This window comes from Carlito syrichta, unplaced genomic scaffold (genome assembly GCF_000164805.1).
Source record: "Carlito syrichta isolate Samal-C Ts95f unplaced genomic scaffold, Tarsius_syrichta-2.0.1 Scaffold305725, whole genome shotgun sequence".
NCBI lineage: Eukaryota > Metazoa > Chordata > Mammalia > Primates > Tarsiidae > Carlito > Carlito syrichta.
In genome coordinates this window covers 131,140-157,431 of record NW_007249821.1, presented here as the reverse complement: position 1 = coordinate 157,431, position 26,292 = coordinate 131,140, and the positions used below count along the sequence as shown (strand labels likewise).

At 42.0% G+C, this 26,292-nt stretch overlaps 1 protein-coding gene across 1 annotated transcript in view; it reads left to right on the top strand.

The window, feature by feature from the left end:
• The window catches only part of NR2C2 (nuclear receptor subfamily 2 group C member 2), a 78,269-nt gene that overhangs the window by 26,841 nt on the left and 25,136 nt on the right, over positions 1-26,292 (top strand). Inside the window, exons 2-4 of the mRNA XM_008062493.2 lie at positions 4,438-4,548; positions 23,343-23,543; positions 25,259-25,361. Of these exons, the coding sequence (XP_008060684.2) occupies positions 4,438-4,548; positions 23,343-23,543; positions 25,259-25,361 (415 nt within the window). The remainder of the gene's footprint in view (positions 1-4,437; positions 4,549-23,342; positions 23,544-25,258; positions 25,362-26,292) is intronic.

Here is a 26,292-nt window from a genome sequence, read left to right as displayed (position 1 = left end):
GTTTCCCCTGATTAAAGGTGTTCTCAATGGGAAACATTCTGGTGATGTGGAAGAGGTGAAACAGAAAAAATACAGGACTAAAAGTCATCAAAATTGACGAATTCAAAAACTGAAGCAGTGGAAAAAGCATCTCGATAAGTGTATTGCATCAAACTAAGAATACTTTGAAGGTGACTGAAGTTTAAGGGTGACCTGCTGGGCTCAGGTGATCGATCCTTCTGCCTTCGCCTCCCAAGTAGCTGAAACTTAGGCACGCACCACCAAGCCCGGCTAATTTTTTTATTTATTGTAGAGATGAGGTCTCACCAAGTTGCCCAGGCTGGTTTTGAATCCCTGGACTCAGGCAATCCTCTTACCTCGGCCTCCCAAAGTGCTAGGATTACAGGCTTGAGTCACTGCCCCCAGACCACATCTCCTTTCTAATAGCCCCAGGAATGTGGGGATCCCAAATATTTTCTCATTAACCTGTCATTTTCAGAGTTAAGCATAAATATACAATTTTTATAAATAAATTCCGGATTTGGGGGGTTCCTCGTCGTATATTCACAAGGTTGTACAGTCATTGCCCCAAAAAGAAACCCCATACTCTTTAGCTATCACCTCCCAGCCCTAGGCAACCACTAATTTACTTTCTGTCTTTACAGATTTGTCTATTCTAGATATTTCATATAAATGAAATCATACAATATAAGGTCTTTTGTGACTGACTTCTTTTACTTAGCATAATGTCTCTAAGGCTCATCCAAGTCGTAACGTGCCATTACTTCATCCCATTATTGACAAATAACCAGTCTAGTAATGATTTAATCATGATATGCTTTTTGAAATTAAGCAGTAATTCACATACCATAAAATGTATCAGTTTAATATACACAATTTAGTGGATTTTAGTAATCCACGAGGTTGTGCAACCATCATTACTATCTAATTCCAGAATGTTTTTGTCATCCCAAAGAGAAACCCAATATGTATTAGCAGTTATACCTCCTTCCCCCATTCCCTTAATTCCCATTAATCTACTTTTATGTACTCATGGATTTGTCTGTCCTGGACATTTTATATAAATAAAGTCATGCAGCATGTGGTCTTTTGTGACTGATTCATCCATGGTGGAGCAGATACCAGTGCTTTATTACTTCTTATTGCCAAATAATATTCTATTACATGCATATACCATGTTTTATTTATCCATTCATCAGTTGATGGACATTTGAATTCTTTCTGCTTTTTGGCTGTTTATCAGCAATGCTGTTATAAACATTTATGTACAAGCTTTTATGTGGACATATATTTTCCCTTTTTTTGAGTCAAGTTCTCACTCTGTTGTTCAGGCAGGCAGGAGTGTAGTGGCACAATCCTGCCTCACCACAGCCTCAACCCTCTGGGCTCAAGCAGTCTTTCCACCTCAACCTCCCAAGTAGCTGGGACTGCAAGCGAGCACCAGCACACCTGGCTAATTTTTTATTTTTTGTAGAGACAAGATCTCACTATGTTGCCCAGGCTAGTTTTGAACTCCTGGGCTCAAGCCATCCTTCCACCTCGGCCTCCCAAAGTGCTAAGACAACAAGGTTCAAGCCAGGTACCATGCCTGGCTTCCTTTTTCTTGAGTATATACCTAAGAGTGAATTATTAGGTCATGTGACAACTCTATGTTTAATCTTTGAAGAGCAGCCAGATTGTTTTCCATAGTGTCTGCACCGTTCTGCATTACTACCTGCAATGTTTGAAGGTTCCTATCTCTCCATATCTTCACCAACACTTGTTATTGTTCATCTTTTATATCTTAGCGATCCTAGTAAGTATGAAATGGTAATCTCATTGTGGTTTTGATTTGCTTTTCCCTAACAACTAATGATATTAATCATCTTTTTGTTGTTGTTGTTTATTGGCTACTTGTATGTCTTCTCGGAGAAAAGTCTATTTAACTCTTCATCTACTTTTAGCTGGGTGTAGTGGTTCACACCTATAATCCCAGCACTTTGGGAAGCTGAGGCGAGAGAATTGCCTGAGTCCAACTTGGCAAGACCTCGTCTCTATAGTAGATCAAAAAATCAGCCAGGCATGATGCCACGTGCCTATGGCTCCAGCTACCTGAATGGCTGAGGCAGAGGGATCGCCTGAGCCTAGCAGGTTGAGGCTGCAGTGGCTGTGAGTGTTCCACTGCACTTCAGCCTGGGTGACAGAGTAAGGCTCCTACTCAAAAATAAATAAATTAAAAAAATTTAAAATAAAACATTTTGCCTACTTTTAAATTAAATTAGGGTTTCTGTCTTTTTATTAAGCTGTAACAGTTCTTTATATATTGTATATCAAATACGTGATTTGCAAAACTTTCCATGTTATAGACTACCTTTCTTTTTTTTAGGATTCCACATGTAAGTGAGAACATGTGGTATTTGTCTTTCTGTGCTTGGCTTATTTTACTTAGTATAATGGTCTCCAATTTCATCAGTGTTTGTCAGAAGTGACACAGTTATCTTCTTTTAAAGGCTGAATAGTATTCCATAGTGTGTATATATCACATTTTCTTCATCTATTCTGTTGATGGACACTTAGGTCGATTCTATAACTTGACTGGTGTGAAGTGTTGCAGTGAACATGGGAGTGCAGATATCTCTTCAACAAATCAATTTCAAATCTTTTGGGTAAATAACCAGAAGTGTTATATGGTCAGTGGGATTTCATTTCAGATTGCTTGTTGCTAATGGATAAAAATACAATTGATTTTTTTATACTGAACCTGTATTCTGCAACCTGGGAACTCATTTACTAGTTCTAGTCGTTTCTTTGTAGATTTCGTAGAATTTTCTGTATATAAAATCATGTCATCTGCAAACAGAGATCGTTTTTTTCCTTTCTAATCTGAATGCTTTTCTTTTTCTTGCTTAATTGCCTTGTTTAGAATCTCTAGTGCAATGTTGAGTAGAAGTAGAGAGAGGAGACGTCCTCATCTTGTTCCTAATCTTAGAAGAAAAGCATTCAGTCTTTTACCACTAAGTATGCTATTAGCTGTGAGTATTTTGTAGAGACCCTTCATCAGGTTGAGAACTTTGATTTCATTCCTAGTTTGTTGAATGTTTTTATCTTGAAAGAGTGTTGGATTTTGTCAAATGCTTTCTCTGCATCAATTGAAATGATCATGTGGCTAGTGTTTTTTATTCTTTTTTTAATATGATATATATTAAACTTTGTTTTTTTGTATATTGAGCTATCCTTCATTCCTGGAATAAAGCCCACTTAATCATGGTGTATAATCCTTCATATGCTGTTGGATTTGCTCAGCTACTGTTTCACTGAGGATTTTTTTCATCAATATTCATAAGGAATGTTGGTTTGTAATTTACTTTCCTGTGATGTCTTTGTCTGGTTTTGGCATCAAGTAATATTGACCTCATAGAATGAAGTAGAAAATGTTTTCTTCTAATTTTACGAATAGTTTGTAAAATATTGGTTTATGCTATACTTTTAATCAAGGAAAAATAACATCTGCCCACTTCAGGTACCCAAGTAACTACTCAGCACCTCGAACCTTACCTTTGGTGGATATTGACTAAATTCCAGACTTTTGTGTTGCTAATGGACTTTTCCCAACTCCATCCCATTAAGGCTGGGACATTCATAAGTACTAATCCTTGGTAGTTTTCAGTGTAATGCTGGCTTTGTTTGTCATTCCATGCAGTGTTGTGAGAGGCTTTCTTTGAGAACCATTGTGTTCAAAGTACTTTACAGATGGCTTTGGAGACAGTGAAAAAATGAAGAAATTGTCTCTTAAAAGCTATTTTGGTAACTCCTTATTTTTTGTTTTGTCTTGTTTTGTTTTTGGACTTGGGGTCTCAGTCTGTTGCCTAGGCTAGAGTGTAGTTTTAAGATCATGGCTCACTGCAACCTCGAACTCCTGGGCTCAAGTGATCCTTTTGCCTTAGTCTCCAGGTAGCCCGGACTACAGGCATCACCACACCTGGGTGATTTTTAAATTTTTTGTAAAGACAGAGTATCCCTACATTGTCCAGGTTGATCTTGAATTCTTAGCCTCAAGCAATCATCCTGCCTTACTTTTTACTTTATTAAAAAGTTATGCAGAGCAGAACTGACTATTCCTTTGTTTTTTTTCTTGTTTTGGTTTGTTTTTTTTGTTGTTGCTGCTGCTGTTGTTTTTAGGGATGAGGTTTTGCTCTGGAGTAGCTGGGACTACAGGCACACCCCACTGTCTCCAGCACTTGCATTTTCAGCATTAGAAAGAGCTATTTTAATATTGTATTTTCCTAGGGCCATCCTGTGGCGATATGTCATTGATTCCTTTGTCATCTTGGATCCATACCTCAGAACTACATAAATGTATCACTTAAGACCAGAGTGAAAGCAAGGGGCGTGGTCCTTAGGCCACCACTGGGCATCATTCTGAATCCCCTTGTGATCCAGCCCACTTCTCGCCCACAGGTACCACGTACACAGACCTCTCGGCCGGAATCTCCAGGGATGACCAGCCCCTCCCCACGCATCCAGATAATCTCCACCGACTCTGCTGTAGCCTCACCTCAGCGCATTCAGGTACCTACACCAGTCCCACTTGATTCCAGCTACCTACCAGGAACCTTTCCTGCCCTGAATTCTTTCCAAAACAGACCTGCCTAAAGGTTTCACTAAGAAGTTATACCTCTTGGGCATCAGCTACAGTACAACCTCATTTATCTTTAAAAAAAAAAAAAAGGAAAAACATTTACATTCACTTAACTAACTTTTAAAACAAAAGTCTGAACTGTTATTTCAAACTATTGGGATAAATTACTATTTTATTAGTTGGTTGCTTCCAAGTTGAGAGAAAGTAAAGAGTAAGAGCCCTCACTTGAAGTCAAATTCAGCACCGCACTTACTAACTTTTTTGTCCTTGGACAATTAACTTTTCAGTAGTGTCCCACTTTTTTCATTCGGAAAATGTACATTATAGTAGTACGTGCCTCATAGGGTTATTGTGAGGAATCAATGAGATATTGCTTGTAAGGTGCTTACAGCAGTGTCTGGCACATCATGTTGAATATATGCTATGTACTAATTATCTACATATAATAACTATTATTACTTGCATTGTTATTCACTAATATTCACTTATAGGAAGTTAAGTCTTCCCCAGGGCTTGAACCATCTTCTGGTCCAGCAGGTATTTTTACTTACCCATTTGACAAAGAGAAGGTTTTTGTATGAAGCATATAGGCAACAAGCTAGGAGGAAAGGATGATATATTGATGACAGATTAAATATTCATTGCTTTCTCAGCAAGCTGAATCAAAAGGCCAACTATAACTGTTGATTTCTCTATTTCTTCTTGCAGTTTTATCAGTTTTTGCCTCACTTTGATGCTTTGTTGTTAGGTACATACCCATTTTTTATTGTTATTTCCATTTGGAGAATTGACCGCTTTCTTATTATGTAACAATTCCCTTATGCCCATTTTCCTTGTGCCAAAGTCTACTTTGTCTGAAATTAATATAGTTATTCCAACTTTCTTTCAAGTGTTAGCATAGTATACCTATCTTTTTTTTTATCTTTTTCTTTTTCTTTTTCTTTTTTTGGGAGGGAGTAGAGAAAGGCTGTCACTATACTCCCCAGGCTAGAGTGCAGGGGCTGTTCACAGGCAAGATCATAGGGCACTACAGACTTGAACTGCTGGGCTCAAGCATCCTCCTGCCTCAATCCCTGAGTAGATGAGACTACAAGCACACACCATGGCACACAGCTACTCCGTCTCTTTACTTTTAATCTATTTGTATCTTTATATATAAACTGAGTTTCTTGAAGATGTGTCTTGGAGTTTTTTCTGGGTTTTTTTGTTGGTGGTAGTGTTTTTCTACTTTCTGTATAATTGCAGAAGGGTGTTATTTTTTACCCAGCTGACAATCTCTGCCTTTTCATTGATGTATGCAGATCATTCATATTTAAAGTGATTATTGGTATGTTTGAATTTAATATCATCTATCTGTGTAACTACTTTCTATTAATTGCCAAAGGCTTCTTTTTCTCTGGTTTTGATCGAGCAATTTATATGATTCCTTTTATTTCCTCTCTTAATATATCAAATATACTTCTTTTAAAATGTTTTTGAGCCGGGCTCGGTGGCTCAGCCTGTAATCCCAGCACTTTGGGAGGCTGAGGTGAGTGGATTGCCCGAGCCTGCGGGTTCGAGACCCGCCTGGGCAACTTGGCGAGACTCATCTCTACAATAAATCAAAAATTAGCCGGGTGTGGTAGTGCACGCCTGTAGTTCCAGCTACTTAGAAGGCTGAGGCGGAAGGATCGCCACAGCCCAGCAGGTCGAGTCTGTGGTGGTCGGGAGCGGCCACTGCACTCCAGTCGGGGTGACAGAGTGAGACTCCAACTCAAAAAAAAAAATGTTTTTGGTTTTGTCCCAGAGTTTATACACATTTATATCTAATCTAAGTCTACCTGCAAATCACACTGCTGTTTCACATGTAATAGAGGTAGCTTATAACAGTATTTCCAACTCTTCCTTCCTGTCCCTTGTTACATTGCTATCACTCATTTCACTTATCCATATGCTCTAATTGACCCATATGTTAGAACCAATATTAATTTCATTTCAAGCTTTTATAAATTAAGAATAAGAAAATTAAGATTTTATTTTCCTTTCATTTTTTTTTTAAACAGCAGTCTTCCATTTTTTATGTAGATTCTGATTTCTGACTTACATCATTTTTCTCTGCCCAAAGAAAACCTTTTCACATTTCTCATAGGGGTAGGTCTGCTGATGATGAATTCCTTCAGTGTTTGTTTGTCTTAGAAGGTCTATTTCTCCTTCACTTTTTTGTTACTGGTTTTTTAAAAAAAAAAAACAGTTTTCAGTGAAATTCACTTAACATAAAACTAACCATTTTGAAGTGAACAATTTTGTGGCATTTAGTACATTCACAATATTGTACAACCCTCACCTCTAGTTCCAAACATTTTCATCATCTCAAAAGGAAATCTTATGTCCATTAAGAAGTTTCTGTGTGTTCCTCCTTTTACCCAGTCCCTGGAAACTACCAATCTACATTTTGTCTCTGGATTTATTAATTCTTGGTATTTCATACAAGTGGAAATGTACGATATGTGACAGTTGTCTCTGGCTTCATTGACATAGCATAATGTTTTACAGACTCATCCACATTGTCACATGCATCAGTACTTCCTTCCTTTTTATGGCTATCTAACATTAAATTATATGTATATACCACAATTTGTTTATCCATTCATTCATTGATGAACTCTCCTTCACATTTGAAGGGTACACTTGCCAAAATTAGAATTCTCTTAATAGTTTGGTAGTTTATTTCTTTCAATATTTGAAATATTTCACTCTACTCTCTTGTTGCTTGCATGATTTCTGATGTGACATTCACTTTATTTTTTGGGGGGGGTTGGAGTCTCACTCTGTCGCCCAGACTGGAGTACAGTGACCGCTCCCGGCCACTGCAGCCTCGACCTGCTGGGCTCCGGCAATCCTTCCGCCTCAGCCTTCCAAGTAGCTGGAATTACAGGCACGTGCTACCACACCTGGCTCATTTTTTTGATTTATTGTAGAGATGAGGTCTCACCAAGTTGCCCAGGTGGGTCTCGAACCCGTGGGCTCACCTCAGCCTCCCAAAGACGCCAGATTACAGGCTGAGCCACCGAGCCCGGCTGTGACATTCACTTTAAATCTACCCTTATTTCTCTGTAAGTAGGGTTCTCCCCACTCCCTGAATTATTTCAAGTTTTTCTCTTTGTCTTTGGCTTCTTGCAGATGGGGAGTGTTGGGGAAATTCTTTTTTTTTTTTTTGAGTTGGAGTCTCACTCTGTCACCCAAACTGGAGTGCAGTGGCCATTCCGGCCATTCAGCCTCAATCTGCTGGGCTCCAGTGATCCTTCTGCCTCAGCCTTCCAAGTAACTGGAACTATAGGCACACGCTACCACGCTGGCTAATTTTTGATTTATTGTAGAGATGAGGTCTTGCCAAGTTGTCCAGGCAGGTCTCAAACCCACAGGCTCAGGCAATCCACTCCCAAAGCACTGGGATTACAGGCTGAGCCACCGAGCCCGGCCAGGGAAATCTAATTAAATGAAACAAAATCTCCCAACCCAGAAAAATTCTCCACTAAGGTAGTAGAGACCAAAAAAACCCATTTTTTTGTTTTTGTTTTTGTTTTTTTTGGAGTCAGGGTGTCACTCTGTGACCCAGGCTGGAGTGAGAACAGTGGCTTGATCTAAGCTCACCACAGTCTCAACCTCCTGGACTCAGGTTATCCTTTTATCTCAGCTTTCAGCCTTCCAGGAAGCTGGGACTACAAGTATGCACCACATGCCCAGCTTATTTTTTTTGTTTGTGAAGATGAGGTTTCACTGGGTTGTCTAGGCTGGTCTCAAACTCTGGGCTCAGGCAATTCTCTTGCCTCGGTCTCCCAAAGTGCTGGGATTACAGGTGTGATCCAGCACACCTGGCCAGAAAACACTTATTATTGAGTAAGCATTATGTGTATCACAGGCAGTTTGCTAAGAGGTTGCAAAGACAGAAAGGAATTTCACTCTTATACAACTAAGCAAGTAGAACTCATTCCACACTTTTTTTTTTTTTTTTGAGTTGGAGTCTCACTCTGTTGCCCAGACTGGAGTGCAGTGGCCGCTCCCAGCCACCACAGCCTCGACCTGCTGGGCTCCAGCGATCCTTCTGCCTCAACTGGAACTACAGGCACACGCTAGCACGCTTGGCTAATATTTTTGATTTATTGTAGAGATGAGGTCTCACCAAGTTACCCAGGCAAGTCTCGAACCCGCGGGCTCAGGCAGTTCACTCACCTCGACCTCCCAAAGTGCGGGATTACAGGCTGAGCCACCGAGCCCGGCCCCACACATGTGTTTAAGATCCTAACTTTATCATACAAATTGGGCAGACCACTTGTACTAGCTAATTGCCTTTATCCAGAGAAGATAGAAATTTCTCATAACTTTATGACAGGAATAGTTGTGCAGATCGATGGAAGGTGCCCATTCAAGTTAGGCGCTTATCTTCTACAGGCACTGAGAGTTAAGGAAGATATCTCCTTAGAAGTTTACATTTTGAAAGAATGAGAAAATATTCCTGAGTTGTAAGACTGGCAAGAGGTTTATCAAGCCATTATAAATTGCAAAACACAAAGAAAGAAATTCTGAAAGAAAGGGAGAGGGGGAGAACTTCCCTTATTTGCAGCAGAATTAAGCCTCCTACTTTTAATTTGTATTTGCCATTACAAATATGCTACACCTAGATGTTGTTTTTCTTTCTTGGAGGGGATTTGGAGTCTCACTCTGTCGCTCAGACTGGCGTTCAGTGGCCGCTCCCAGCCACTGCAGCCTCAACTTGCTGGACTCCGGCGATCCTTCCACCTCAGCCTTTCGAGTAGCTGGAACCACAGGCACACGCTACCACGCCCAGCTAATTTTTGATTTATTGTAGAGATGAGGTCTCGCCAAGTTGCCAGGCGGGTCTCGAACCCTTGAGCTCAGGCAATTCACTCACCTCGGCCTCCCAAAGCACGGCATTACAGGTTGAGCCACCGAGCCCGGCCTAGATGTTGTTTTTCAGTATTTATTCTGTTTAGTATTTCTTGAGCTTCCTGAATCAGCTTCCCAAAGCTGTGGTTTGGTGACTGTCATTAATGTGGGAAAGTTCTCAGCAATAATTATTTCAGACAGTTCTTCATTCTCCTCCTTCTGGTATTTCTTTCTTTCTTTTTCTTTTTTTTTCTTTGAGTTGTTGTCTCACTTCTTCGCCCAGGCTGGAGTGCAGTGACACACTCGTGGCCACCCCAGTATCGGCCACTCCTGCATCAACCTGCTGGGCTCAGGCAATCCTTCTGCCTCAGCCTTCCAAATAGCCAGAATTACAGGCATGTGCTACCACATCTGGCTAATGTTTTTATTTTATTGTAGAGACGAAGTGACACCATGTTGTCCAGGCTGGTCTCGAACACGTGGGCTCAGACAGTCCTCTTGCCTCGGCCTCCCTAAGGGCTGGGATTATAGGCTTGAGCCACTGTGCCCGGCCCCTTCTGGTATTTCAATTACATATGTGCTACATCTTTTGAAGTTGTCTGATGGTTCTCGAATGTTCCATCCTGGGTTTTTTTGTTGTCATTGCTGTTCTTTTTATTCTTTTTTTTTCCTCTTTGCATTTTAGTTAGGGAAGATTTTATGGACCTGTCTTTAACCTCACTTATACTTTCATCAGCTGTGCCGAGTGTGTTATGAGCCCATCAAGGCATTCTTCATTTCTGTTACTGATTTTTTTACTTCTGATATTTCCTACTTTCTTAGAATTTCCATCTCTGCTTACATTTCTCATCAGTTCTTGCATGTTGTCTGTTTTTTACATTAGAGCCCTTAACATTGTAATTATAGTTAATTCCTTATCTGATAATTCCAGTATTTGTGTGATATGAGTTTGGTCCTGATTCTTATTTTGTCTCTTCAGATTGTGTTTTTCTTGCCTTATAAATTTTTGTTGAAGACCATTTTCATTGTACTGGATAATAGGAACTGAAGTAAACAAGCCTCTCTAGTTTGCAGATTTATGTGTAATCTGGCTAGGAGCTGAACTGTCTTTAATATTTGTTATAGTTATAGCATTCCGAGGTTTCAAATTCTCCTAGTGACTTTGTCGCTCCTCTTGGCTTCCCTAGCTGTTCCTCCTCAGAGAGTCTGTTTCTTGCAGCTCTTTCAACTATAATCCATTGTTTCTATCCTGGAGTCCTGTTGTTGTGGTAGGAAGGAGTGGGGAAAGGGATGCTTTCTATAATCTTATGGTTAAATGTCAGTGTTTTAGTGGGTTTGTGTCATTGGGCTGTGACCTTCTCAGGTATTTCTTTTTTGTTCTTTCTTTTTTTGAAGTGGAGTCTCACTCTGTCGCCCCGACTGGAGTACAGTGGCCGCTCCCGGCCACCGCAGCCTCAACCTGCTGGGCTCCGGCGTTTCTTCCGCCTCAACCTTCCAAGTAGCTGGAACTACAGGCATGTGCTACCACGCCCGGCTAATTTTTGATATATTGTAGAGATGAGGTCTGCCAAGTTGCCCAGGTGGGTCTCAAACCTGTGGGCTCAGGCAATACACTCACCTCAGCCTCCCAAAGGTGTGGGATTACAGGCTGAGCCACCGAGCCAGCTCACAGGTATTTCTTAATCCTCTCCTGGTGTCCTCTTATGTGAGGCAGGAAGGCCAGAGAGAGCTCAAGTGGAAGAAGCATCCTTCTTCCAGATGGGATAAGGCTCTGAAAAGTCTTTAACTCTGGGGAATAGGTCTTTGTTGTGGAGAAACCTCTGATTATAAAGTTAACTCTACCCTTCACCTGTCAGAGCCACCAGAGGCTCTTTCTCACCTCCTCTCCGTGAGAACCAAGTGTGTTAAAACCCATGAGAATGTGTGGTGGGAGGAGCTTCTCATTTCCAATGCTAGTACATACTCAGCCTCAGCAGTTCATAAGAATTACCATTAGCTGGGCTTAGTGGCTCAGCCTGTAATCCCGCGCTTTGGGAGGCTGAGGTGAGTGGATTGCCTGAGCCCACGGGTTTGAGACCCACCTGGGCAACTTGACGAGACCTCATCTCTACAAGAAATCAAAAAAATTAGCCGGGTGTGGTAGCGTGCACCTGTAGTTCCAGCTACTTGGAAGGCTGAGGCGGAAGGATCGCAGGAGCCCAGCAGGTCGAGGCTGTGGTGGCTGGGAGCGGCCACTGCACTCCAGTCTGAGCAACAGAGTGAGACTCCAACCCCAAAAAAAAAAAAAGAAAAGAATTACCATTTAGGCCAGGTGCGGTGGCTCACGCCTATAATCACAGCACTTTGGGAGGTGGAGGCAAGAGGACTACCTGAGTCCAGGAGTTCAAGACCAGCCTAGGCAACTTCACAAAACTTCATCTCTGCAATAAATCAAAAAGTTAGCCGGGCGTGGTGGCACACACCTATAGTTCCAGCTACTTGGAAGGCTGAGATGGAAGGATTTCCTGAGCCTAGTAGATAAAGGCTGTGGTGGATGTAAGTGTGCCACTGCACTCCAACCTGGGCAACAGAGTAAGACTCCAACTCAGCAAACAAGAATTACCATTTAAATAAGGGTGTACAACCTCTTGGCTTTCCTGGGTTGCATAAAGTAAAGCAGAATTGTCTAGGCTGCACATAAAATACACAATTAGTATATATACTTTTAAAAACTTCATTTCATTTTTTTGTTATAAAGTTTAGAAAATGAGAACAATATAAAATAAGTGGGAAATTTGACCTTGTTTTTGTAAAACTAATCTATCACTGTTTGTTTTGATGAAAGTAGTCACAATTCTTAGTGAGTTCTCAAGGTGCTTTTCAGAAACGTTTGTTTGAATTTTGCTCTTAGTGTTCCTCATAATTGAAAACAGCTGCTCACAAATATATGCGCTGCCAAAAGCAATGTAACAAAGAAGGCATGATTGTGAAGTAAGGGATATTTTTCTCTAGTAAGCTAGGTCTTAGAAAAGTCCAATAAAAAGACGTGACCAAATTTTTCTTTCAGCTGATTGTCTGATTGTAACTCTATGCATTCCACTTGAAATTCTACAGGTAAAATATTAATGTCAACTGAAAATGGTGTAGCAAAATAATGATTAATTTGCTAGAAATCTTGAAATCTGTTTTCAAATTCCTGTGTTAAGACAGAAAACAAAGCTGCATATTTTTCGCAGTTCACAGGACTATGTTTAGCCAATGCAACAAAATGTGTAAATTATTTTTCATAATTTGAACTTGCTATAATTTAAGTTTCATTTGAAGTGCAGTATTGCTTTGGAACTTCAAAAATGGAACTACGCATAGGGTCATGAAGAAAATAACCGCTAAAATATATATGATGTTAAGAGGTTTTGTGGAGCTGCACTACCAGCTGTCCTGAGCCGTGGTTTGGACATGCCTGATTTAAACATTCCTAGTAGCTGTGACTCCAGTGACTTCTGCTGCAGGCAATCAGATCTAGCTGCGGCTATCTGGATTCACCCCTCTGCAGATTTCAGGATGGCAGTTTGTCCTACAAACTCAGTTTTCTGATGGGCCCCAAAAAAGCCATTGATTTTCAGGTAGACCAGCTTTTTGTTGTTGTTATAGGGACACAGTGACAGCTGCAAAGTCTTTACATCTTGAAGTTGGAACCTAGAAGTCTGCTTTAAGATCCAAACTCATCTGTCTAGTAGCTTACTTGACATATTGGACATCTCATACTTGGCAAATTAAAAACAGACTTCTGACTTCTTACCAACCATTGCCACTCCATACCTACCATCATCTACCCCATTGCTCAGACTAGAAACCTGAGAGTCACTCCTGACCCCTTATTAGCCCCAACCCCACATCTCTGCCATCTGTACCTACTGTTACTGCTTCTTCTGCGTGTGTTTCACAGTGACCACTTATCTCTCTATCCACAGCCACACCCTTAAGCTGTCACCTGGGCTGTTACTAACAGTTCCTCAACATCCACTGTTTTTGTTCCATATTTTTTCCTTCCATCATCCAGGAAAATATTTTCTAATGTAAAGCACTTCGTGTCATTTCCTCACTTAAAATTCTAAGTGTTTTTAGAAAATTCGTGTTATTCAGGGAGGAAAGCTTTGCCAAATATTTTATCTACCTGAATTTTGTAAGAATTGAGTTAGTGGTGTTAAATGTGTTTGTTCATATTACCTCTGATCATCACTAACTATCTGAGTTAAAATTTGTATTTAAGAAAAAGATTTATTTACCTTTTCTGCATAGGTCAAAAAAATTTTAATTGAGTTCCTTGTACTTTTTTTTTTTGAGTTGGAGTCTCACTCTGTCGCCCAGACTGGAGTGCAGTGGCCGCTCCCAGCCACCGCAGCCTTGACCTGCTGGGCTCCAGCGATCCTTCCGCCTCAGCCTTCCGAGTAGCTGGAATTACAGGCGTGTGCTACCACGCCTGGCTAATTTTTTGATTTATTGTAGAGATGAGGTCTCGCCAAGTTGCCCAGGCAGGTCTCGAACCCGTGGGCTCAGGCAATCCACTCACCTCAGCCTCCCAAAGGCACGGGATTACAGGCTGAGCCACCGAGCCCAGCTATTTTTTTTTTAATTTTTAATTTAACTGTCTTTGCTATTATCCTTTGGTATACTCTACTATACTCTGTCTGATTATCTGATATATTTTAATATATTCATATATGTATTCTGAATATAAATACCATAATTAGAAATTGTATGTGTCTATATATGTATGTCAGGGTGTATGGAATAGTGTAGGAGACCTGAAGAACTGGTTTTGGGCAGGGAGGCACACTTCCCATTATACTTAGAATGAATTCCAAACTCCTAGCAGAACCACCCCACCTCACTCTCTAGGACCTGGGCTGCTTTTGGTTGTCCATGGATCTGACAGCAATCCACAAAATTTCCTTCCTCTTAGGGCTTTCTATATGCTAGAACATTTTCCTTTGCCTGGAACACACTTTTCCCTGAACATTTATCTGGCTGCCCTCTCCCCAGCCTTGAATTTTGGCTTAAATGTCACCTTGTCACAAAGGCCTTCCCTGGCTCCTTTTTTTTTTTTTTAAGTGAGAAAGCAGGATTTGTTGAGAGAACAGAGAAGCTCCTACAGTGGGAGGGGACCCAAAGGGGTTGTCATTCTGGGACTGAAACCTGGTGCTTATGTAGCCCTAAGTCCAAGCCGATTGACTCACACTAGCTATGAGCTGTTGCTCTTCTGATTGGTCACTGTTAAGGACCAATTGGCAGGAGGTAGAGGCCTGATAGTGAGCTGATTGGTTGCTTTTCAATTCCAACAGTGAGTACTTAGGCTCTAGCTTGAGAGACTCAAAGGGAGCTTGTTTACTAATGCTAAACCTGAGAGGCCTGCTGGGAATTCGTTACATTGTTCCCAGGGAACCTTCCTGTCTGTCTGCCTAGCCTTTTTCTAGCTATCTCCTGTCTCATTCCCCCATCTGGAGTAGTAACCCTAACTGCTTTAGGGATTAAGGACATGACCAGTATGGCTTCTTTCTGCTGATCATGGATGGGTGTTGTATGGGGACAGCAGCTAGGGATTCTCTGGAAGACGAGGTCCTGGGTAAAAAGAAGCTTGCATACAAGGTTCCATCTGTATCACCGTTTGGAGTTTGATGGCCTCTAGGCGAGAAGAAACATTTTACAAGGAGGTTAACTATGCATGGACCAAACACAAGCAATACAACAAACAGAGCTATTAAGGGAAAAACCCATGTCCATATATTGGAAATCCCTAGAGGATAAAAAAGATTGTAACCAACTGGGTCCTTAAACTACCTGTTCTTGTAAAGAGTCACCGATTTTATTATTGTTTTATAACCTGTAAAGTATCTTTTACTTGGAAGTGTTAATATGGAAACAAGTTTTATTTAATAATGCACGTGTTCTTCCACATTCCGTGTGCATAGCCAACATTTGAATAATTAACCTGTTGAGCCACGTATGTAATGGAAGGTGAGAGAAGGTGCTTTTAAAAAGCTAGGACTAATGATACTAAACAGAAAGCAAGATAGAGTAGGCATTTTGCTTGTTCCTGTGAGGGAGACTTCTAGGGAAGAAAACAATCCCATGGATGCTCAGGATTAAGGGGTCCTTGACAGAGATGTCTAACGCTACAAATCAAGTTGAAAACAAAGGCAGCAACTATAAGGAGGAAATTCATAGGCAGTTAATGAGTGGCGCTTAGCTTTTACAAACTTTAGTTTGATTCTGTATGCTCTTCTGGTTCAGCTGAGGCAACTTATTCTAAACTCCAGGCTTTGACTTTAGTGTGATGGAGCCACAAGTCTACTCCAGTAACCTTTACTGAAAACAGCTTTCAGGTTAGTTGGAAAGTTTTGTCTCTTCCGAGGTGAAAGGTCTGATGGAGAGTTTTAAGAACCTTCCATTGGCAGGTCAGCAGAAGTTTGCCATCCTCTGATTGCAGCCAGCCTGGAGGCCTTTTGTCGAGCCCCATGTTCGGGTGCCAAAACTGATGCGGAAATCTCAGGTCAGCCTGGGCTTCGAGAGTGTCAGCTCAATGGGTCGGCCAGCCAAACCTCAGAGAAGGTTGTCCAGGGGCTGGTAAGCCTAGCCCCTGGAGTGCTGGCTCTAATAGGCTGGCAAGCCAAGCCCTGAGAGTGTTGCTGGTTCAGTGGACTGGCAAGCCTAGCCCATGGGTGTCTCAGCTTCGGAGTCTCGCCTTCTTCCGGCAGCTCTCCTGGTTCAGCCGGCTCCATCAGCTGGCAAGCCAGACTCCAGGGTACATGGCTCTCCAACACCAACCATCTTCTGCTGCTCTTCAGGTCACAGCTCTTCAGGGTCAAGGTTCTTGTCTCATGCCCAGCAAGAATGAGGGACATGGACAGCCAGAAAGTGAGACAGCAGGATTCATTGAGAGGACAGAGAAGCTCCCACAGTGGGAGGGGACCTGAAGGAGTTGCCCCTCAGCCCCTCTTTGTAAAGATGTGTGCTTGTGTTATGCAAAGCTACCCCTAAACTGATCTTTTTCCTTATCACATATCACAAGTTGAAATTGCTGGACAAGCCCTTGGGGTCCCCTCCCACTGTGGGAGCTTTTCTATCCTCTTGATAAATCCTGCTTTCAAAAAAAAAAAGAAAGAAAGAAATTGCTTACTGAATGGTTTGTTTACCTGTTTATTGCCAGTCTCTTTCGCTGAACTAAAACTTTAACAAGGGCAGAGGCCATCTCTATATACCATTGTCTAGTACACTTCCTGGTATAGAGTAGACCCCCAGTAAATATTTGGGGAATGGGCTGGCTGGGGTGGCTCACATGCCTGTAATCCCAGAACCTTGGGAGGCTGAGGCGAGAGGATTGCTTGCACCCAGGAGTTCAAGATCAGCCTAGGCAACATAGCAGGACCTCGTCTCAATCAATCAGTAAGTATAAATGTGTGTGTGTGTGTGTGTGTGTGTGTGTGTGTGTATAAAATTTTTTTTGAGGAATTAATGAAAAAGTGAATAAGCCATAGTGGAAATTCTTGACTTCCTCAATGGGAGAGATTTGACAAGATGAAAGAGGTAAGACAGGACTTTCTCAGTGAGAAGTATGTGAGTGTTTAGAGGGAAGCAACTTTTTTACCAAGCTCCTGTTATGTTCTGGACAGTGTACCAAATACTTTCACACACATTATATTATTTCACTTTTCTGGTCATCCTTTTTTTTTTCTTTCTTTCTTTTTTTTTTTGAGTTGGAGTCTCACTCTGTCACTCAGACTGGAGTGCAGTGGCCGCTCCTGGCCACCGCAGCCTCGACCTGCTGGGCTCTGGCGATCCTTCCGCCTCAGCCTTCCAAGTAGCTGGAACTACAGGCACGCGCTACCACGGCCAGCTAATTTTTGATTTATTGTAGAGATGAGGTGTCGCCAAGTTGCCCTGGTAGGTCTCAAACCCTTGGGCTCAGGCAATTCACTCACCTCGGCCTTCCAAAGCGCAGGATTACAGGCTGAGCCACCAAGTTCGGCCTGGTCATCCTTTTTTATAGATATGTAAACAAGGGCTCAAGGGCTTTTATGTTCAAGGGCTTCACGTTGACACTGTTGAGAATTCAGAGTAAGCATTCCATTTACATCTCTCTAACTGTAAAGCCCTGTCTTGGGATCACAGACTAAGGTGTTTACAGTAAAGGAGGAAGGTATGGAAAGGATTGGGGCAAACTGGAGAACCTGAGCCCATCTGAAGGGCAGTGAGCTGCACTCAGCTTCAGCCAACTGGTGCTATGGGGGAACTCAAACCCAGGGTGGCCAGAGCTTCCAGTTGGTTAAGAGAATTGTAAATTTTATTTTTATAGGAAATAGTCTGTTTTTAGATGTTGGGAATCAGTTTTTTGTTTTTAATTTCGGAAAGTCAAAGAAAAGTTATCTAGTGGCTGGTTTTTGCCTGCAGGCCATTCATTGGCAGACTCTTTTCAACAGCAAGAAAGAGCTGGCTGGAACATAGTGTGGTAATGTGGAGGAGAAAATGAAGGTGTTTCAGATCACTTCAAGGTCATTTTGGATTAGAGCTAGAGAGGGCCTTGGCTTGATAGAGTATAGTCAGCTCTGCTATAATATGATGTGTGTGTTCCTAAAAATTCCCATACTATGCAGAATTGTGTAGTGAAAACCACAGGATTGATGGGGGAAATGGGGTTTTTGGCACAGCTCAAAAACTTTGTCAGTGACACATTAAAAAATAGGTCATGTATCTAATAAAAACTGCAAGGGGTTAACTACATAATGACTAGTAAATATGGCCCTTTACCTTGAAAAAGTCCTGTAGTTTGCCTGTGGAGGTGAGTATGGGGAGGATTGAGTCTCAAGAGTGGTGGACAGAGGGTGATATAAGATCAGAGTGAAAATTAAAACACCAGACAGGTGGATATGACTCATACCTGTGCACTGAGCTAAGTATCCCTACCCAACTCACTTCAGCTGAGTGTCATTTTTTGTGTCTGCATAGTGTTTCTTATGGAAGAAACTGCGTAAAGAAATACAAGACTTGCATTATACCAAATGATTCACTAATATATCAATAATGTTGGAACAAATTCACCTTTTCACAACAAGTGTTAGTACAAGTGTTAGTATCACTTGTTAGTGATAATCTAGCCAGGCTATGGATGGCCTTAAAAGTCACACAGGAAACAAGACGTCTCTTCTTAAATTACTCCTTTCCCTCCAATTATTGTTTGCAGGCAAGAAGTATGAATGTTTGTTACAAGTAAATTAAATAAAATGTACTTCTTGTATTAGTTTTCCAGGGCTGCCACAACAAATTACCACAAATTTGGTGGCTTAAAACAACAGCAATTGGCTGGGTATGATGACTCATGTCTAATCTCAACACTTTGGGAGGCCAAGGTGGGCCAATCAGTTGGGCCCAGGAGTTCAAGGCTACAGTGAACTATGATCAAGCCATTTCCCTCCAGCCCTGGACAACAGAGCAAGACTCTGCTCTCTATTTAAAAAAAAAGAAGAAGAAGAAATAGAAGAAAAGTATTTTCTCATAGTTTTGGAGGCTAGAAGTCTGAAATCAAGGTGTTGGCAGGACCATATTCTCTTAAGGTTTTAGGAGAGGCCGGACTCAGTGGCTCAGCCTGTAATCCCGCACTTTGGGAGGCCGAAGTGAGTGGATTGCCTGAGTCCGCGTGTTCGAGACCCGCCCGGGCAACTTGGTGAGACCTCATCTCTACAATAAAAATCCAAAAATTAGCCAGGCTTGGTAGCACGCGCCTGTAGTTCCAGCTACTTGAAAGACTGAGGCAGAAGGATCACTGGAGCCCAGCAGGTCAATGCTCGGGTGGCCATGAACGTGGCACTGCACTCCAGTCTGGGCGACAGAGTGAGACTCCAACTCAAAAAAAAAAAAAAAGATTCTAGGAGAGTATACTTTTCCTTGCCTCTTCCTAGCTTCTGGCAGTTGCCCACAATTGGCATTCTTTGACTGCTTGTAGCTGCATCATTCTAATCTCTGTTTCCAGTGCCACATGACCTTCTTAAAGAACACCAATCATTGAATTTAGGGCCTCCCCTAATCCAGTGTGACCTTATTTGAACTTGTTACATTTACAAAGGCTCTATTTCCAAATAAGGTCACATTCACAGATATTGGGGATTAGGACTCGAACATATCATTTTGGAGAATATAATTCTCTCCACAATACCTCGTCCCTACTCCACAGCAGACTTAAATTTTAATGAGTTTGTAAATATTCTCAAAATTTGATGTTTTCTCAGTCTTATTAAGCAGGAGTCTACCTGCTAGTGTTTATTAACAAAGACTTTGCCTAATGGTCACTTTTGAGTATTAAGGATTTTTTTTTTTCCTGCCTGCATTTTTAGTTTTTTCGTGGAGGTGATCTCTCTAAATGGAGAATGCAAATGTCTTGGGAGGGGAAGGGTAAACAAAAAGACCAAAAAACTGCAAGTAATTCATATGGGTTCATGTCTTTAAAGAAAAGACAAAAAGAATAATCTGAGCTCCGGAATATGTTTTATACAGCTACTAAGAGCACCTGTCTCTATCTAGGCCAGACACTCATACCTCCCAACCTCCTGCCCTGTCCCCATACTGCCATGCCTCAACCATGAGGACTGGGTCGAACATAAAAGGAAATGGCATGCTAGTTACCTGTGGTACACTCAGGTGCAATGTGCATCATCTCTGAACACATCAAGGGCAAAGGAATTATTACCCTTGACTTGGTTTTAATTGGTAATTGAAGATCCCCTCAATCACTTGACTCTTTCATTCCTTAACAGGAAAACAGTTTAGGAAGGAACTGAGAATCAACAGACATGAAAAGAAAGTCAGACATTTGACTCAAAGATCTCAAGGTTATGAGAGTCTTCCAAAGGTCATGTTGTTTACTTAAGGCAGCCTTCCCTTCTGTGGCATCTGGGAGAAGTGTGTGTCAGCCAGCCTGTGTCTGCAATCTTTCAGCTGACCAATGGGTGGAAAAGTTTTTTAAAAAGATAATTATTTTCACAATATTTTCTGTCTCGTGTTTTACATTTCCAGGGGACTCTGGGTATGCCACAGCTTATAACAATGAAAGGAGACTGGTTGCGGTGGCTCATGCTGTAATCTCAACAATTTGGGAGGCAGAGGCAAGAGGATTGCCTGAGCCCATGGGTTCGAGAACAGCCTGGGCAGCATGACGAGACCTCATCTCTACAATAAACTAAAAAATTAGCTGGGTGTGATGGTGCATGCCTATAGTTCCAGCTATTTGGAAGACTGAAGTAGAAGGATCACCTGAGCCCAGCAGGTTTAGGTTGCAGCGTGTCACTGCACTCTGGCCTAGGTGACAGAGTGAGACTCTGACTCAAAAAAAAAGGAAGTTACTTCCTTTCCTTCCCTCTAAATCTGTTCTCTTTAAACCTTAAAGAACTTTTGATCCTTCGGATGGAAATGATATACTGGAGTTTGTCCCTAGCAATGAGCTAAGGATTCATTCTTGCATCTGTGGTCCCATTTTGCTGTCCTCTCTGCTCTTGAGCTCAGTTGTGTCCTCACCCAGCATACTTGGCCACATCTTTGTACAACTTCCTTTCTTGCCTCATTCAAGTGTTTGCTCAATGTCAGTTGCTCAGAGAAGTCTTTCTACCTAAAGTTGCCCCTGTCTCCTTCCTAATGCTTTCTCCGTTTATTCTGCTGTTTTGTTTTCGCCAGGGCACTTACCACTGACTGATCACCTTTAATCAATGTTCATGGTCTGTTTCCCCCATGAGGGTTAGCTCCAAAGGTTAGCATCTTTGCTTTGTTCATGTCCCTACCTTTAGTACCTATAACAGTGCTTGACTTACAGTGGGTGCTCAGTAAACATGTGTTAAGCGAATCTTTTCTTGCCTGTGTCATTTTATTTTGAACAATCAACATAGTCTGATTTTGCATTGGACAGTTGACAGAGCTGTTGTGATAGTCTGTGTGAATTGGTGGCCTGATTCTTAGAGTTCCACTTCACAAAGTCTATCAAGAGGTGGTGCAGATCCCAGACTTGCCCATAAATGCGCTGTTCTGTAGGAAACTGAGTTCCAGAAAGAGACACAGCATACCTCCCCTTGCCCAGGACATAACAGCAGCAACCCCAAGAGTCCTGTTTGCAGTGAGGGCTTGCTGGTGTCTTGAGGAAGAGGTAGCAGTGCTCCAAGCTGGGGATACCTGGTCTAGGAGAAAGGCAGGGCTGGGATTAGAACAGCTTCAAAGAACTTCATGCGCAAGAATAAGAGAAGTGACTACTGTCATAGCTACTATTTTTGTCTGATGTAGTTAGGCAAGGACTCTAGGATGAAGTAGACTTTCGTAACTGTGGCTCCTGAATGGTGGGAGCTCCAGCAGATTCCAGGTCAAGACTTCTCCAGAGTCAGTGCCCACAGTCTGCAGTGCATCCCACAGTCTTTTATTGTCTTCTCCATATGCCAGGTCCTATGCTAGTCCTGCAGATACAGCAGTAAATTCTGCAAATCATTGGTCAGAGTTTTGAGACAGTTGCGTCATGATTTGCAAAAGAAACATCTCAAGCTGTGGCAAACAGGTAACTGGTTCTTCTACCATGACAACACTGAGTGTTCGGCTTTTGACCACAAATGACATGACTCCCATGCCCCAGTATCCCTATTCACTTGATATCACCCGGAGTGACTTTTTTTTTTGTTTCCCTGGATGAAAAATGTCCTCAAAGAGAAATGTTTTGTTTATGGGGAAGAGATGAAACTTAATGGCAGAAGCACTGAAACTGAAAACTGTTTTGAGCAGTGGAAAAGCATCTCAATAGCAGTATTTCATCAAATGGAAAGTACTTTGAAGGTGACCAAAGTTTGAACATACAAGGATAAATACACAATTTTTAATCAATAAATTCTTGTATCAGTAGCATTTCAAAAGAATTAGGGTCTCCTAAATGTTTTATGTCAGGGCAGTGACTTTTTTTTTTTTTTTTTAAGTCAAACCTATCATCTATCAGCTGGGCTTGGTGGCTCAGCCTGTAATCCCGCGCCTTGGGAGGCTGAGGTGAGTGAATTGCCTGAGCCTGCGGGTTGAGACCCGCCTGGGCAATTTGGCGAGACCTCATCTCTACTTGGAAGGCTGAGGCGGAAGGATCGCCAGACCCCAGCAGGTCGAGGCTGTGGTGGCCGGGAGCGGCCACTGCACTCCAGTCTGGGTGACAGAGTGAGAGTCCAACTCAAAAAATAAAAAAGAAAGAAAAAAAAAACCTATCATCTATCATTATTACCTTTATTTCATAAAAGAAAGGGCATTTGGCCGGGCGCGGTGGCTCAAGCCTATAATCCCAGCACTTTGGGAGGCCAAGGCGAGAGGATTGCCTGAGCCCAGGGGCTCAAGACCAGCCTGGGCAACCTGGTGAGATCTTGTCTCTAAAAACACATCAAAAAATTAGCCAGGCATGGTAGCACATACCTGTAGTTCCAGCTACTTGGAAGACTGAGACAGAAGGATCATCTGAAGCCAGCAGGTCAAGGCTGCAGTGACCATGAGCGTGCCACTGCACTCTAGCCTGGGTGACAGAGTGAGACTCCAACTCAAAAAAAAGGGGGGGGGGCATTTTAATTTTAATTCTAAAAATAGTAGGAAAGATATAGTTCTAGAATAAAATTAGCTTTATGAAAATTTGTTTCTAAAAAGCTCTCACTGTTGTGTTTTATTTTTCTCACATCACCATAGACTGGTGAAACTACACCTTTGACTAGCATTAACTCAAGGATTGGTGTTTGTCAGTCTCCACTTTTGAGTACTACATGCAAGTACACAGGTCTCAGGAACTCAATGAGAGCAGCTTCCATGTTGTGTCTTATAGATTGTGACAGACCAGCAGACAGGACAGAAGATCCAGATAGTCACCGCAGTGGACGCCTCCGGATCCCCCAAACAGCAGTTCATCTTGACCAGCCCAGATGGATCTGGAACTGGGAAGGTGATCCTGGCTTCCCCAGAGACATCCAGCGCCAAGCAGCTCATATTCACCACCTCAGACAACCTCGTCCCTGGCAGAATCCAGGTAAGGCCTGTTGACAAGTATTTTCAGCACTTTTGCTACCGAACTTTGTCTTTGACTTGTTCTTACCTCTGCACTAGAGGCCAAATCCATCCCTGGAAAGTCCTTAATGGACCTGCAAGTAAGACAGGTTGCTGCACTGGCCAAAGTAAAAACCCAGCAAACAAGTAGCAAGGCCCAGAAGTCAGCTGTAACACTCAGAGGGGATGGAAGATGAGCCAAGAGAAATCAGTGGAGCGGCTATAGGACACTAGCATGAGCGGCCAGTACTGAGGCCACTGGAAAATTATTATTACCTGAGGTTACCCGGTGGCAGCTCTTGGCCCATGATATTTTATTGTATCATTTTATTTTATTTATTTTATTTTGTTTTATTAGAGACAGGTGTTGTTCTGTATGTTTGCATTGTTGTACCACTGTCCATCTCTGTAACTACTTTCATCTTCCCAAATTGCAACTCTGTATTCCTTGTACAATTACTCCATCCTCTCCCCCTCCCCTATCCCCTGGTAACTACCATTGTACTTTCTGTCTCCATTAATTTGACTAGGTTCCTCATACAAGTGGAATCATAGAGTATTTGTCCTTTTGTGTGTGGCTTATTTCGCTCAGCATAACATCCTCAAGTTTCATTCACGTTGTACCATGTGTCAGAATTTCCTTCTTTTTTAAGGCTGAATAATATTCCATTGGGTTTATAGGCCATGTTTTGTTTATCTATTTATCTACTGGTGGACACATGAGTTACTTCCACTTTTTGGCTGTTATAATTAGTGCTGCCAAGGATCTTTGTGTTTTTAGGGGGACTTTCTGCTGCAGAGAAACTTAAGGAAGAATATTATTTTCTGATTGAGCTGGAATCAGAACACCCACATGTTCAGCTTTCAGAACTTACTTTTGAGACACCCCTCACTGCACTTAGTAAATACTATCTCATCCTTCCTTTCTCAGAGTATATTCTGCTCATCTAAAATCAGAATTCCTCCCTGCTTATTTAGAATACTCCTTTTGTGAAAGGATGGTTATTGATTTTGTTGCATATTTCACAAGAAGTGATTCTATATGATACATTCTTCATATGTTCCCACCATGCTGAAATCATTTCGAGGCTTATCAATGACTTGAATTCAAGTACATTTTTGAACAACAGCTATGTTTTCATATTCTGTTGATGTCAGGGATAGTATTCTCCCAGATGAGTAGCACTGTCACCTAGAAAGTCACCACAAATGAGGGGGATATCACAGGGTTCAGAGGTCATCTATTCTAGTTATTTCTCTACCAGCTGCCTCAATCTGTAGGATACCTAGTTATTTAATTAATAAAGCTTGGTTATTTTTCTGCTAAATATACCTCTTTGCATACATTCAAGCTGTATTGTGGGAACGAAGAAGCCGCTAGAAGAACCTTAACTATCTTCATTTTGGAACATTTGTGTGTGATTTCTTCCCATGGCCCCAGTTTGGGTAGCCAGATAGACAAGCAGCTCAGTGGAAATCAGTGCCTGACCCTGGAAACCTACCCAGATAAAGAAGCCCAGTCTAGATGAGCAGCAAGGATATTCTAGGTATCAGAGTCAGTTGTTACCTGGAACTTTCCCAGTTGGGCCCAGAGTTCTCCTGCCTAGAAACCAGGATTAGGAATTTATCCTTAAACATTACTTTGCTTCGTTATCTGTTCTTTAATTGGCACTCTATTTGTTTCCTGATTTCTCTCAGATCGTCACGGATTCTGCCTCTGTGGAACGTTTGCTGGGGAAAGCAGACGTCCAGCGGCCCCAGGTGGTGGAGTACTGTGTGGTCTGTGGCGACAAAGCCTCTGGTATGTTATCCTGGGTTATACTGGGTTATCATGACCCAACAGTAACTGTTGTGAGGCAAGGTGGGAACATTTTCTGGGCCGGGCTCAGTGACTCAGCTTGTAATCCCAGCACTTTGGGAGGCCGAGGCAAGTGGAGTGCCTGAGCCTGTAGGTTTGAGACCAGCCCAGGCAACTTGTCTCTACAATATATCAAAAATTAGCCAGCCATGACAGCACACATCTGTGGTTTTGGCTAATTGGAAGGCTGAGGCAGAAGGATCGCCGGAGCCCAGCAAGTCAACACTGTGGTGGCCGTGAGTGTGCCACTGCACTCCAGCCTGGATGACAGAATGAGACTCCAACTCAAAAAAAGAAAGAACATTTTCTGTAGGTTTCAAACATGGATTTCACTTTTCTTATTGGGGCAGTGATATAAATAAACAAAGCAGCTAATCAAATTATTAAAATCAAAAAGAAAATTCAAGAAAGTATTTCTGTGATTTGTAAAACTTGGTTGAGTGTCTAGTATTTATATGCTACTAAGAAAGTCATCATTATTTAATCTAGTTAACATTTGCACGGTACTTTTCTATTTTATAAGATGTGTTATTTATATAATCCCCCTTTATCACTGTTACTGTCTCTATCATCTCCTCATTATAAGCCACTGTGATAAACTTCTATAATCAAGGAAGAGGAAGCATGGGATTCTGGCTAGAGTCCATGATTGTAAAAGCCCCACAGAGGCAGTTACATCTGGGAGCTGTGGTGGTTGAGTGTGTGCATAGTGGGGGAAGCAGGAGAATGGCATGCCAGCTAGTGGAGCCAGGTGCTGGGGAGTTATGTCTGTACCTACGGTGGGAGACAGCTCATGTGTCGGTGACCAGCACTGACCAAGGGTGGGTTAGGACCCGCACCAGAGAATCTGGACAGCGAGAAGACCACTCGGAGG